Raw genomic sequence first — 14,048 nt, 5'->3', positions numbered from 1 at the left:
GCCCCGTCCATCCCTGGAGGTGTTCAAGGCCAGGTTGGATGGGGCCCTGGGCAGCCTGGGCTGCTATGAAACATGGAGGTTGGTGGCCCTGCATGTGGCAGGGGGTTGGAGCTTCATGGTCCTTGAGGTCCCTTCCAACACTGGCCATTCTGTGATCTTCACACTTCATGGTCAAGAAGGCAGAGAGCACTCAAGAGTGGAGGAGCTTTGATTTATCCACCAGTGCTGAAACTGGAGTGCTATCAAGTGATTGGCACCAGAGCAGTGAGAAGTGACTTTCCAACGCTGACACGCTTCCTCCCACCTTTCTCCCCTCCCTTCCTATAAAATGCCCAGCAATATTCCTGGGGGGTCAGATACTCAATTTTATCAGTTACTATGAGAGACAAGCAAGTTACATATTACCTGCTGTGTTACAACATAAAAGCTGCAGGAGATTTCCAAGGCACTGTCTCCTTGGCAGGGGGTTCGATACAGTTTTCATTTGAAATGCTGGACTGCTAACTTTTTCCTTTTAGGCAAAAGTATCCGAAATAAAACTTTCTTAGGATGCCTGGTGAATTGTTCTTCTGAATGCAGCAGATTGTTGGATCTCAGAAAACCATAGTCAGAAAGACCAAGCAAAAGAAGAGCAGCAAGGTTTTAAAATCAGAGATGCTTTGAACTTGGATAAATTATGCTGCTCAGTCAGGAGGAAAGGCTTGGTGGTTTTTTCCTTCAGTTTTCAAAGCGAGGCCAGGACAGCACATTTTAACTGCCATTCCACCAGTGTACTTCCTGGACTGCTTCAGTTTTGTTCAGTCATCAGCTGTGTAGGTTCACATTTCTTGAGGGACAGATAATACCAAGCAGGCTCTTGTAATTCATATTTGCAGCCCTTTTGCTAATGCTTGGTCTTTAAGAGCTGAGGCTAGCATTGCAGTAATCTGTTCTTTGAGCCACAGCAGTTGAGAAGCTCAGTGATGCTTGGACATAAAGATTCTTCTCTTTTCTCTGTATACAAACTATTAACAGTTCCATTTGCTAGAGTAATTTGAGGTGCATGCAGTGACTACAGCTCGAGCAGCCTTCTGTTTTGCTGATGTCCTTGTTCTTTAGTGAAGGAACCCTGCAGGCTTCCTGCAAGTAGCTGGTATGGAGGGTGCTACCTCCCACTGCACACAGCCAGGTTTGATGTATGGGACAGCACGTGGCAAGCTGGTGCTTCAGAGAAGCTGTTCTAGGTGTTTTCTCTGCATGTTCCTGACTGTGACTTTTCCACTCAAATATCCCATTTTGTCTGTAGACTAGGAAGAGAGAGTCTCCTTTGTAGCCCATGATACTGGGAAGGAAACATGTATGCTGTGTGAGTAACTGGGATGTTAGGAGAGGTCTCCAGCCAACAGTGCTTGTGTAGAAGTGGCTGTAATGCAAAAGTGTTTGTAGACACATTCAGCCTACAGAATAGCTGGATTTAGTTTAGCCAGCATTTTCAGCCTTTCTGACATCAGCAGTGAAGGATGGTTAAGCTGTATAAGGTTTTTATTGGCTCGTATGGTGTCTTTCTTGCCTCTTGGTGACGAGTCTTTCAGCAGCGTAGTGAATCCTTGACTCCTGGTATGTTGAAGTGGACGCTCCATGAATCATACGTGCCTGTTACTAGACGTTGTTTTTCTTGTTGTTTTTTTTTTTCCTCGACCACAAACTTCTAACAGTAGTGCTTACAATTTTACAGAGTACTCTGCTAGTGAAGAAAACACAGATATTGCACAGGAACTTTCTCCTGAAAAATCAGTTGTCACAAAAAGTATTTCTTCAAATAAATCGTCTGCCCACCCAAGCACACTGCTGCAGTGCTCTGAGTCTGGACACCACCGAGGAAAATCAAAGACTAATGGTAAAATAACTCTTTGGCTGTTCTTATGCAGGACTGCGTCTTTCCTTTGCCCAACCTGACCCAAACTGAACCTAGTTTGGTTGCCTGAGCTAGATGTTGGTGCCTTTGCTTTGTCTTTGTCTGTATTTCCACTGAAGTTTTAGGGGTATTTTCCTCTTGTTTTGAGAACTCACTAATTTTGCGCTTTTTGCAGCTCCTTATGAGCTCTGTGATAAACGTTCAGTAATTAAATCTGTTATTTTTTCCTAAGGTTTCCTTCAAAGTGATAATTGATTCAGAGTTAAAAATAGATGCTTTGCAGGTTGTATGGTATGTGTGTTGTGCCTGGGACACCACTGGCTGTGGTTGTGTATCCTGCCATATCTGTAGAACTGCATGCTTTTCTGATGGCTTTCTCAACTAAGTAAAGAAAAGAAGCTCTCAAGTAGACATTAGTGACCTCGTAATATTTATAATATTTATAAAGCTGCTGCATTCCAGCTTTCATGATCTTTTAGCGTCTTGATATTTGCTGCTACAAGTTAGTGCAGTAAAAAAGACACGTTTTTCTTCTGCTACTCTTAAAGCTCAGGAATTGCCACACTTAACCTGTTTTGAACAAACTATTAATGATGGTATAGAACTTCATAGAATCACAGAATGGCCTGGGTTGCAAAGGCCCACAACGCTCATCCAGTTCCAACCCCTGCTGTGTGCAGGTTGCCAACAGCAGAGCAGGCTGCCCAGAGCCACATCCAGCCTGGCCTTGACTGCCTGCAGGGATGGGGCATCCAGAGCCTCCTTGGGCAACCTGTGCCAGTGTTAATGAACAAATTCAGCGTTCCTTGAATTAAAAAAAACGAACTGACACGTTTAGAAATGTGTATCTACAAATCCAGGGTTATTTGGGAGTTTTTTTGACCTTTCTGTAACTACCTGGTATTTGACTTTTTTTTTGTATAGAGGAGGACACCATGAGTGAGTCATCGATGGACAGCTTGCTTTGGAGCGACGATGACTGCAGTCAGGATGTTGATGTAACCACAAATCCTGATGAAGAAGCTGAAGAAAGTGACTTTGAGATTGTTCGGTGTATTTGTGAAGTAAAAGAAGAGAACGACTTCATGATTCAGGTAAAGGTTCAGGTTTTGTTATTGAGGGAAGTGGTTAAGCTGGAGGAATCTATGAAAGTCTGTAATAGTTGGTTTGTCACTTGCTGGGGTTTAGTGTTTGTGTTTTGTTTTAGAAAAATGCAAATCTACAAGAAAAAGAAACTTGGAACACTTCCTAGGTTTAGAGAATATGCATTTTAAATTAGTGGAGTGGAGCTTTTTTTTTTTTTTTTTTTTGAAGCAAAACCATGTTCTTCCATGCAGCAGTGTTCTCTGCATTTGCTAATCTGCATTAAGCCATCTGTCCATTGTACTCTTGGTAAATTGAGTGTACAGAAAACTTGCCAGCCAGAGCAGTGTCTATTGTCTGCCCACTTAACACTGGTGATTAAAGGTCTCTTTGAAACTGCCCTCTCTTTTACTCTTACTTAGTCATTCTACCCAATTTCTATTCATCTCAAAGGTTTTGGTATATATTTGACTTTGGCTTCTTTTGCTCCAGTTTACTTTTCTTCTGCTTCTCATACAAGCTGTGTGGTCTCCTTCAGAAATTCCCCATAAGCCTTAGAAGATGCAGGAAAAAAAGTCATGCAGGGACTTGGTATTTCATGCTCTTGAATGAGCTTTTCATAGTTGCCTTTTGAAGAATGAGCTTTGTTTCAGGAGGCTTACGTCCATCTCTTTCTTATGGTGGGACCTCAGGTCAAAGTGACAGTAGTGTAACTGTGGGCTCACTGCAGATTTCAAGGTAATTATTAGATTATTTTGAAGTGTTTGTTTATTTTTGAAAGTGTCATGATGGTGTCTGGATTACATACTTTGGGGATTACCTGCACGTCTCTGTAGGTCTTGTCACAGATTGATGGCAGGTGAGTTTTTTATCTCAAAGCAGCAGTGACAGCAGTGTTTCACAGAGCACTGTGGGGGACTTATCAGTGTGTTAACGTCATTGGGTTATTGAGATGCATTCAGACCTGGTGTTCCATAAAGCATCACCTCTTCACTTCTTTGGTTTTCCAGGCAGATACTTCAGATGTCCTGTTAGTGGAAGGCCTGTTGGTCTGTCCTGGAAGCAGCAATTGCTGTTCTTGGGCACTGCCTGACAGAGTAATGAAGCTTGCACTATTCTGTTCACAACTGCAAATCCTTGGTGTTCTGTTTCCAAAGCTCAGTTGTATCCTTGAAAGCAGGCTGACTTCTGAGCCATGTTTATTTACTATAAACATAACATTGCCAGAAATTATAGGTGGAGCTAAAAATTCTTTGTCTCCCCAGGCATCCTGTTGTTAATTTTTGTGAGGTTTAACCCCCTTAATGGAAGAGGGGTTAAACAGGCTTCTGGGATAGCTGCTAGCATATTGCAGTGAGCTGAGTTCTTAGTGTTCAGAACTAGGAGGAATGGAGTAGCTGGCACAGCCTGCCTTGCAGGCTCTGCCTGTTTCTGGTGCCTTTGTTGCTTGAGTAGGGGCAGAAGCCTGGTAAGGGCAGAGGAGTGCACTGCTTGGGTTTGTTCTAGTGTGAAGAATTGTTGGCTTCTTCAGCAGGTGTACAGAAGCACCTGTTCTGTCCTGAACATCAGCAGCCTTTTCTCCAGTTGTCTTAGTGCAGCTGGGCTTGGGTTCTGTCCTCAGCAGTCAGGCTTAACATTTAACTTGATTGAGTGGTTTTCTTTGGTCTTCTGTAGTGCTCAACAGATGGGTTGTCCAAGAAGGTCCAACACCTTTCTTGTAGTGCTTAGTTCATTCTGACGTACGGTTTGCATTAGTGTTGGATCCTGATGCATGCTGAGATGTGCCTTGTGCCCTGGTTGGGAAGGGAGTGGTGATGAGTGCTCAGAGTGAGTGAATGGCATCTGGGAGTAGGAGAGGAAGAGGAGACAGAAAGCTGTTGGTCATGACAGGAGCTGGCTGCTTTCAGAGGAGATGGCTCTATGAAGTATGGAAGGCATAGACTGGGCTGTGATTATTCCAGCAGAAGCAGTCTCAGCGCTGGTCTACAACCGAATAATGCAGAGAAACGTCAGCTGGCCAGAACGTAGTCTAAGCATAGCTTCCTTGTAAGGTTTTGTGAGCTGCTGCTTTCTGCTTTTTTTGTGAGCTGCAGTTTTCTAGGCTTAACTAATTGGGTGTTTCTTTAATACATTGCAAAGGTTTTATTTTTTTAAAGAACAAAAACAAGACATTCTGTGTAATGGGAGAGCTATCTAGGAGAGCAGGTTATTTTCTTAGATGCAGATGTGGAGCATGGCAGGTACCTGCATTAGTTATAGGGATGGGAGCAAGGAGATGTTAACAAGAGCTAGCAATGCAGATAACCTAAGGTGCTGAGTGCTGTGCCCTCTGTTCCTTTTGGTCAGCCTGTAGTTTTTGAGAAAATGGTCTGAGCAGTTTGGCCTTCAATTGTTGGTATAGAAATGTCTGAGTTAGCTCTTCAATTGCAGATCACTGATATAAGGGAAAGATCCTCTCATATGCAGCTGTGGAGCTATGATGGGGGGAACTCATTTTCAGAGGTGAAGTACTGGAAGTACCCAGAAAGTCAAAGGAAAATGTCAGTTATCGTGGATTTGCAAGGAGGAAAGATTTTCTTCCTTCTTTTCCTATGTAGACTTTGGTATTTGGAAACTCTAGTTTGGAAGAGTTTGCCCTAACAGAGCTTGTACTTGGGCTTGTCTTCTCTTCCCGAAGATGAATGATTTCAGTGTATGGGTTTTTGGAAGAATATTGTCTTTGCACTTGTTTCTGTTGAGCTGTTTCTTCTGTCCTTGCTTATTCCTCCATAGAGATCTCACTGAAGAACACAGATGTTTGGGGCACCTGCTTGAGCACATACCTATAAACCAGACTGCTTTGACTTGAGAGCAAAGTTAGGAAGTAGAGCACTTGATCTGTGCTTGTGAGTGGAGGTTCAGTCTTCTCATGATGCATGCTTGTGTCCCCTTACAGGAAATACAGCTGCAAGTCATTTTCTCTTCAAACTGAGCTCATTTTCATGAATGTACCCAGTTAAGAATTAATGAAGAAAAAACGAGGCAGCATGTTTTATTTGCTTGGAAGCATGGGGAGTCTTAACATTTGATTGGATTTCACCCAGTTAAGCAGAGTTGTCTCTGTTTATCTCTTTGAGTTCATAGTAAATGTCCTGGTAAATTCAAGTTAAGATAACTGATATAATAATACTCTTCCCATATCTTGAATTTGGTTTATGTTGTCTCAAGCAAATTGTGCACAAAGATTGTTCATTAGCAAGGGCACAAATAGATTTTGTAAAGCAAGTGCCTGTTCCAGTTAATAGCTGTTTTCAAAGTGTTTTTTTTATTTATTGATTTATTTTTTTAATTTAGTTTATCAATCACTACGATTTTATTCTAGTCTCCATAACCTCCTATGAAGGTAGTAGTTTTACTACTTTGCCTCCTATTGCTTTAGAAAGCACAGGACTATATCTTTAAGGTTCTACTTGGGCCCCCCAAAAAAGACCGGATAAAATGACATCGTCCCTTCTGTTTGTTTTTTGTACATAAACATCAGTGAACTTGTGTGTATCAGATAGGGAATGGTGTGCCTCAACGTCAGCGCCTTTGGAGGACATGGGTGTCAATAGAATCAGGATGTTATTGATCTGGTTGCTGAAAAGCTGCTTTAAATGTATGTTCTATTGGGCTTGCTTATTTCTTTCTTGCTTGAAATTCAGCTCGCTTGTGCACGTTTTTCTCTTCAAAATCTCTTTCTTGGCTTACTTCTCAATCTCCTTTCTGTTGCCTGGGCAGGGGTGTTGATGTGGACCCAGAGCAACAGGCTCAGCCCAGCTGAGGTGGGAGGTAGAGGTGCAGACAGAAGGAGGGAGCTGTGTGTTTCATTGCCTGATGTACGGGGCGCAGGTGTGACCGGTTCAGGAGCTCCCTTCTCGTTTTGTAGCAGGAAGGCTGGGTCTCTTTGTCTCTCTTCTTTTTAGGACAGCTTCCTCTGGCTCCTGTGTATCTTACTTTGTGAACAGGGGCTGGTCTCTGAATATCTCCTGGAAACATCTTCCTGCTTCAGATCCCCTTTTCCATTTGTAAGGGCAGACACTAATAGTCCCATTTTTCAGAAGTCTGTTTCTCGCTGGCGGTTTCTGTGCTCCAGTTTCCTCTGTGCTTGCTTAGAGCAGATGACATACGCAGAAGCCGCTGGTGCCTTCCTGTCTCTGTGTCTCTTGGCCGGAGGAAATGCAGCAGATGAGAAGGGCATTAGGTGTTGGCCAGCACAACTGAGGTGCTTACCAAGCTGGTGTTTTGCAGGTCGAGGATCCTCTCAGATTGCTTGCAGTTGCCATTTCTTCACTTCAGCTCATTTGAAAACTTTTGCTGATGTAGCCGTAGTCTCTGCATTCAGCTTTTGGCTTGTTTTCCACGATATCAAGGTTATCTGCAGTTTCACTGCTCACAGAAAGAGGAACTCTAAGCGAACTCCACACCACACAGTTTCAAATTAAAAATGACTTCATATTCTTATGTGTGGTTTTGTCTCATGTTCTGTTGGCATTTAGGCTACAGTTATGGTTTGTGCTGCTCGTCAAGGCCAGAGGGGCGAAAAGAAAGAGGCAGAAGCAGAATGTGTGGGTGTAGTTGTTCCTGCCCTGAAGCTGCAAATATAAGGATTACATGTTAAGTAGTGTCACTGCACTATAAAGTAGTACTCAGTCTTTACCAATGAGGATAAACATCAGGAAGATCTTAAAAACTTTAGGACTTTTTCTTCTCTATGAATGGAAGTTCCCTTGTGGAAATGAACAAAATGCTAGAGGTACAGTGAAGCACAGGGTTGGCTAATTCTGTGTATTGTGAATATCCCTTTGATTTTGCAGTTAAGTATGTTAATTTGTTCTTTGAGGGTGAAAAACTTACATTAGAAAACTTGATATATTTTTATAAATCTCGATTTTTATGTTGTTTGCTGTCCTTGATAACATGTGCATGCATCTCCTAAAAGGTTTTCATCTTCGAAGGGAACATTTTGGTACTTCTCAGGATCTCTGCTTTGACTGCATAATTTGTCCCATCTCCATAAATCGTGTGAAAAATGTGGGAAGGACTGTAATAGCATCACAGTCTGTTTCTTTAGTACGTTGGTTTGAGGCTGCCAGGGAAGGGACACCGATACACCTTGTTGTTTTAACATGTGTAGATGATGCATCTCTTAACTGAGGTAAAAATATTGAGCTCCATTGATGTGCCCTTCTTTACTTTAACAGTGTGAAGAGTGTCTGTGCTGGCAGCATGGAGTCTGTATGGGTTTACTGGAAGATAATGTACCTGAGAAATACACCTGCTATATTTGCCAAGATCCCCCAGGTACGGAAATTTTTGAAGTTACACAACCTTCTTATGTATGTAGCAACTATTAGTTTGTATACTGCTGTTGCAAAGATTAAACTTTTTTTTTTTGCTTCACTAGCCATGTCTCTTCAGTAAAGAAATTCAACTTCATGAATCCGTAACTGAGCTCATATGAATGCATGAGTCAATGTTGTGGAATTACAGCTGGACAGGAACGGAAATCAATGTTTAACTGTGGCCATCTGTGTCACGTTTGTCAGTAATAAGAATTGAAATTGATTCAACTGCCTGACTACAGAAAACAAATTAAAGACTTAGGAGGATTCAGTAAAACTCCTTATGATTAAAATGCAGACACATCTTAAGGGGTATGACTGCAGTTTTCTTCCAGAGAGGCCAGGCTTATGTGCTGATTAAAACAAAGCAGCAAGATGTCTCTGGTTCTCAACAGCTGTGATGTCCTTGGCCTGTTTGGAAGAGGCACATCTATAAATATAAGCAGAAGTTACCGTGGGTACTACGCACAGTCAGAGTTAATTAAGCAATGCATTTTCTACTCCTAAACATGAGACTGAATAGTTTAGAATGTCTCAACTCATCTTATGCAGCAGATAAAAACTGCCCTTCTGACATGGGTTGTTTCTGGCTTCCTTCTGTGTGTCGTAAAGCCTCGCTGAGTGTGAAGTGGATGAGGTTTGGGCTTGTGTCCGTGCTCATGTGTGATGAGATGCCTGGGATGTCAGCCTGCCTCATCACAAGCCTCTTGGCTTATGTCGAGGGTCTCCAAGCTTTTGGCTTGCCTGGGCTGCATTGAGTGAAAGGCAGTCGTCTTGGGCTGTATACAGAATATATACTGTAGTGTATGTAGGTAATGTGTATGAATAAAAAAGTTCTGTTCCTTGTAGCTTTATTAAAATATCAAAAAGAAGGCAACAAACCATTAAACTAGTGGGTTGGACACACGGAGTTTAGGTGCTTATTCAGATAGTGACCACTGCTTTTCTTGACAGCTACACATTCTTCAGGCTCCTAAATTGTTTGCTTGCGGCTAAACGGAGTTTGTGCACTAACAATGTTTGTACTCAAAGCAAAGACAAGACACTATGCTTAAATACAGTTATCTTAGCCAAATAATTTATAAACTTTAAGGTTGCGTTTATTATAATCATTAATGCAGTATTTTGCACCCAGGGCTCTAACCACTTACTTTCAGCATTTACTTTTGGACCCAGCTGAGGTGCATGTGCAAGCTGAAGTCGTGCCATCACACTTGAACTTCATCAGAATGCTTTCCAATGAAAACCAATTGCAGCTAGCATTTAATTTGCTTAACCAGTGTAATCACTTTTTTTTTTTTTACTTTGAAGATCCTGAAAATTTTATTTTTTGTTTGGATTTGATTTCCAGAACAGGTAAAATTTTTGTACAACATTTTGGCTGCAAGCTATAAAGTGGATTCTCAGTTTCAGTGAACCTTTCCTTAGCTTGAGCTCAGATAGAGTTTATGAATCTGGAAATGGCTGTGCCCAATTTTAAAAGTGTATTAGCAACCATTTTGTTGCTATTTTTAATTACCTTCCAAAAGGGATGTAATCTAGGAGTAATTTCTCAGGGTGCCCTGAGAGTTCTGTTTCAGTGTGCCTGTGCCCCGGGTAACAGCACAGCTATGGTGCTTCCCAGTGGGTAGGCAGTGCAATCCCCTGGTTTCATCCTGCTGCTTACTGACTCTATTTTTTCAACAAACCCCTGACTGCTGCCATTTTCTAATGAATATTAACCTGCTTGTATTGGAGACTTCTGTGCATATGGTTCTGACCTGTGCTCCTGCAACATCTCTGGCTTTGTAAGTGCAGTGGTTGGGGCAGTGAGTGGGGTGTTCTCAGGGTGCTGAACCGTCACCTGAAAACAAGGAGGACTGCTGTCTCTCATGGCATTTCTGTCTGCAGAGCTGTATCCATGCTGGCTTTAGTTATACTCGAGGATACCCTGCTGCAGTCACACGTTTCTCTGTACATCAGCTGCATGTGCTTGTTGTGGAATCAGGGTCTGAATGCCCCTGGCTTTTACAGCTGGGCCAAGATTTTCTTGACCAAGGTACCATTTTGCTTCCCATGTACAAGTTCTTCCACCTCCAAAGTTTTGTCTGCTGTCACAAAATCGTTCTTAGTGCTGCTGATAAGGTCTAGTAAGCTGCTGCAAGACAGATCATCACAGTTACCACCAGTAATGTTAACATGCTGTAGTTAATGCTGCATTTTAACGCACTCATTGCTGTTGCTTTAGGTCAGAGGTCCAGCTTAAAGTACTGGTATGAGAAGGAGTGGTTGAGCAATGGCCACATGCACGGCTTAGCGTTCTTGGAAGAAAATTACTCCCACCAGAATGCCAAGAAGATAGTAGCCACTCACCAGCTTCTTGGCGACGTGCAGAGAGTGATAGAAGTACTGCATGGACTGCAGCTGAAGATGAGCATATTGAAGTAAGCCGTGTTTAAGTATCAGTTGATATGTTCTCAATGTGAATTAGATCTCAAGAAGTAGAAAAATAACAAGAAATTCGGACTGACTTTTGTGTTTCTCTGCAGATATGTCACTGTAGTTTGAATTGCTAATGCTGTCTTGGATAAGTGTGGTGGGGAGTGTGACCTGGCTGTGTGAAGAAGTTGGGAAAATATGAAAAAACTAACAGCAGCTTTTCCTAAAGCACCAAAATAGAGCAGTAGCAGTTAGAGCACGGTGTATAACCATAGCAATGTTCTTGAACACTTACTTTCTCTATCCAGTAATTTTAAATCTTAGCTGTTTGAGTAGAAACCACGTCTCTTCTTATAGCATAATTTGTTGCCCTGTAGAGGAAGAGCAGTTGGACCTTCAACGATCTGTAGTATCTCAGTTCTGTGCAAACATGGTACACTAGAAACAAAAAACAGCACCAGTGCTGTTCATAATCCCTGGAGAAATCAATGGTCTTCTGTTTGAGGTCACCCTTGGTACTGATGACTGAGAGGTTTTTTTCTAATCCACATCTAGCAGTTTCAAATTGATTGAATAACATTTACAGTTTACTCACTGATAATTTACTCAATGACAGCTAGTTAGAAAACAAAGCTTGGAGTCTTTCCACTCTCTTCAGTCTTTTTTTTTTTCCTTAAGTTTAATCTGTGGTGTTGCAGTAATGCCACTGGCAGTGTTTGGAATGCCTAAAGTGAGAAGGTGCCAGTTGTAACGTGAGTCAGATCTGTAAGTACCTTTGTCTTGGGGTGACTGGAAAGCAAATATCCTGAGACCAGTCCATAAGTCTTTTCTTCTTAAGTAGCAGTGCTTTAGACTGTGACTTTCAGCTGTCAGTTGAGATTTGCCTGGTGTTGTGGTCTGGAGCACTGGACAGGTATGTGATGGTTGTTACAGGCTTTGTTCACTTTTCCCTTTCCCACCCTGGAGTTGTTGTATGGTCTGGTTCCCTTAAAGATGGGTGATCCTTGTTAGAGATTGCAGCCCCAGTTTTTTTTTCATCATTATATAAATCAAAGTGGATTAAAAAAAAAAAAAATGACTGAATTAGAAGAATGGTTATAGTGCTGATGCAGATCTACAGGCTGGGAGAGATGATCTCACAATTATGAGGAGGGTGTTGCTCAGTATCTCAAGCAGGTTGCAGGGGATCAGAGGCACTGTGGCAGGTTTGGTGCCAGCCCTCAGAAGGGAGCTCGGGCATTCAGCATGGGAGCACCCACCCTTGTGCAGCTGCTGTGTCATCTGCCAGCCTTCTGCCTTATGCAAAGGATCCCTTGCTGCTTTGCTCAGCAAAGAATGCCTTTAGGTGCAGAATGTGTGGAGCTAGAGCAGAAAGCTCTGGTGAGTGAGCACCTGGCTTTGCCTTTTCTAGAAGTGCATTCAGGGTGCCTCACCAAGGGGGTGACAACAAACATCTATGAATAATCTGATAGCTATAGCTGTCCCTGCTGCTGGAATAAATAATGCTCAAGAGTTGTTCTATATTAGTCAACTTGAAAACAAGAGAAATGAGGATTTTTATAAAGGGCAGCTGGGGGGACTGTGACATGTTGGCATATCAGGTGATACTTCTCCCAGTGATCCCATGGGTGTTTAAAGGGAAGTTAGATGTGAGGGAACTGAGTCTGCCACTGTTACTATTGGAGGGTTAGACAAAATCGGCAGATTGAATTCTGAAGCTGCTTTGGGGGGAGCTGCAGGCAAAGATCTGAAAGTGAGCGATTGGAGGGGCCTTGTTTCACTGGGATAGAAATACACAATATTAATGGGTGTGCTTTAATTTGAGCGTACCTGACTTACCTGTTTAAAATACTTCTACAGCTGTCCCCAGGAAAATGGGTTAATGCTGTTATCAAATTACCAACAAGGAGGCGAATCTCTGCCTTTCAGGGCAACATTGGTGAAATTTTGCATTCATATCTTTGAATTTTATTCTTCACCTTTCCCTTAATGCCAACGCTTGCTCCATGTACCGTGTTAGAGAAATGAAAACAGTGAACCTAACAGCACTGATGATGCACAGTGGAGGTCAGGGAAATCATCTTATTTCATCTTATTTGTGTGTTTTTGTTGATACTGATGACTGAAGTGTGTAGCATTGCAGGTGTTCTTGCTTGATTTCTTTACGTGGTAATGCAGCCTACTTTGAGTTTAAGTTTGGTGGACGTCTGACTTGTTTTATGTTTGAACAGAAATAAAGAACATCCTGACCTGAAGCTCTGGTGCCATCCATGGAAGCACATCACGGTGGATGAAAAAATCCATACGAAACACATCATTCACATTGAAGAAAACTGTTGCAAAGAGGAGACAACGAGTTATAGAACTTGGAATGGGACAGCTGAGAAACCCTCAGCCATTCCTTCTGTGGAGGAATCTTACATCACAAGTGAACACTGTTACCAGAAACCTCGGGCCTACTACCCTGCTATAGAGCAGAGGCTGGTGGTGGAAACGAGAGGTGCAGCCATGGATGAGGGTGTAAATAGAATCAGGGAAAATGGGGATGACGTCCTGTCAGAGAGGCTCGGCTGGAATCTGGACCGAGAGATATGTAAAATGGAAAACGAATCCAAACACAATTACTCCAAGGTACTTATATTAAAACAAGCCTCTCTGCAGAGAGAATGTGTGTGTCTGGCCAAGTGCAGAACTCATTCGCCCTTTCAATGGTATTTTTGTTTTACTTTTTTTCCTGTCACAGTGCTAAATTTAGGTTGCTGGTGCACATTTAAATAATAGATGTAATCATCTTCACCATTTCATCCCAAACTCAACTTTGGGGTTTTAAATCATTGGTACAGTCCATGGAACGTGCACTGCAGTCTACCAGCACTTTGTTGCTCCTTACTTGGCTGCGTTAGACAGTGCAGATGAACACCAGGGAGAGAGCAGAGCAAGCACGTATGGCACTCTCAAACACATTGCTGTTGCAGCTTTTGGGTATTACCAGCTTGTTCTTGCATTTATTTAATAGTTACATTAATTAAATTGATTCCACATTCTTCAGGCAGTGTGTAAGTAAGTAACCTGTAGTGATGGTTAGGAATAATCGGCATTGAATAGTTCAGTTCTTTTCCTGCTCTTTTCCTTCCTCTCCAGTTTTCTGCTTCTGACAATCAGTTAAAATTTCAGCTCCATTAGGTTTAGCAAACTTGTAGCAGAGGCCTCTCTACGTTGCATTGTGCAGATGGGCTTCTCTAAGGTGCTGTCAGTCATGGAATACAGTCTGACAAGTGTTGGAATGCCTC

The 14,048-nt window shown here is 42.3% G+C and overlaps 1 protein-coding gene across 1 annotated transcript in view; it reads left to right on the top strand.

Annotated features, from left to right (window-relative positions):
• The window catches only part of PHF20 (PHD finger protein 20), a gene marked incomplete at both ends in the record, with an annotated part of 50,933 nt that overhangs the window by 32,872 nt on the left and 4,013 nt on the right, over positions 1–14,048 (top strand). Inside the window, 5 exons of the mRNA XM_079543487.1 lie at positions 1,715–1,876; positions 2,819–2,988; positions 8,200–8,299; positions 10,568–10,763; positions 12,990–13,389. Coding sequence (XP_079399613.1) covers positions 1,715–1,876; positions 2,819–2,988; positions 8,200–8,299; positions 10,568–10,763; positions 12,990–13,389 — 1,028 coding nt within the window. The remainder of the gene's footprint in view (positions 1–1,714; positions 1,877–2,818; positions 2,989–8,199; positions 8,300–10,567; positions 10,764–12,989; positions 13,390–14,048) is intronic.

The sequence above is a fragment of the Tetrao urogallus genome, assembly GCF_951394365.1.
Source record: "Tetrao urogallus genome assembly, chromosome: 16".
Taxonomy (NCBI): domain Eukaryota; kingdom Metazoa; phylum Chordata; class Aves; order Galliformes; family Phasianidae; genus Tetrao; species Tetrao urogallus.
The sequence above is the reverse complement of the archived record's forward strand: the minus strand, read 5'-3'. Positions and strand labels throughout refer to the sequence as shown.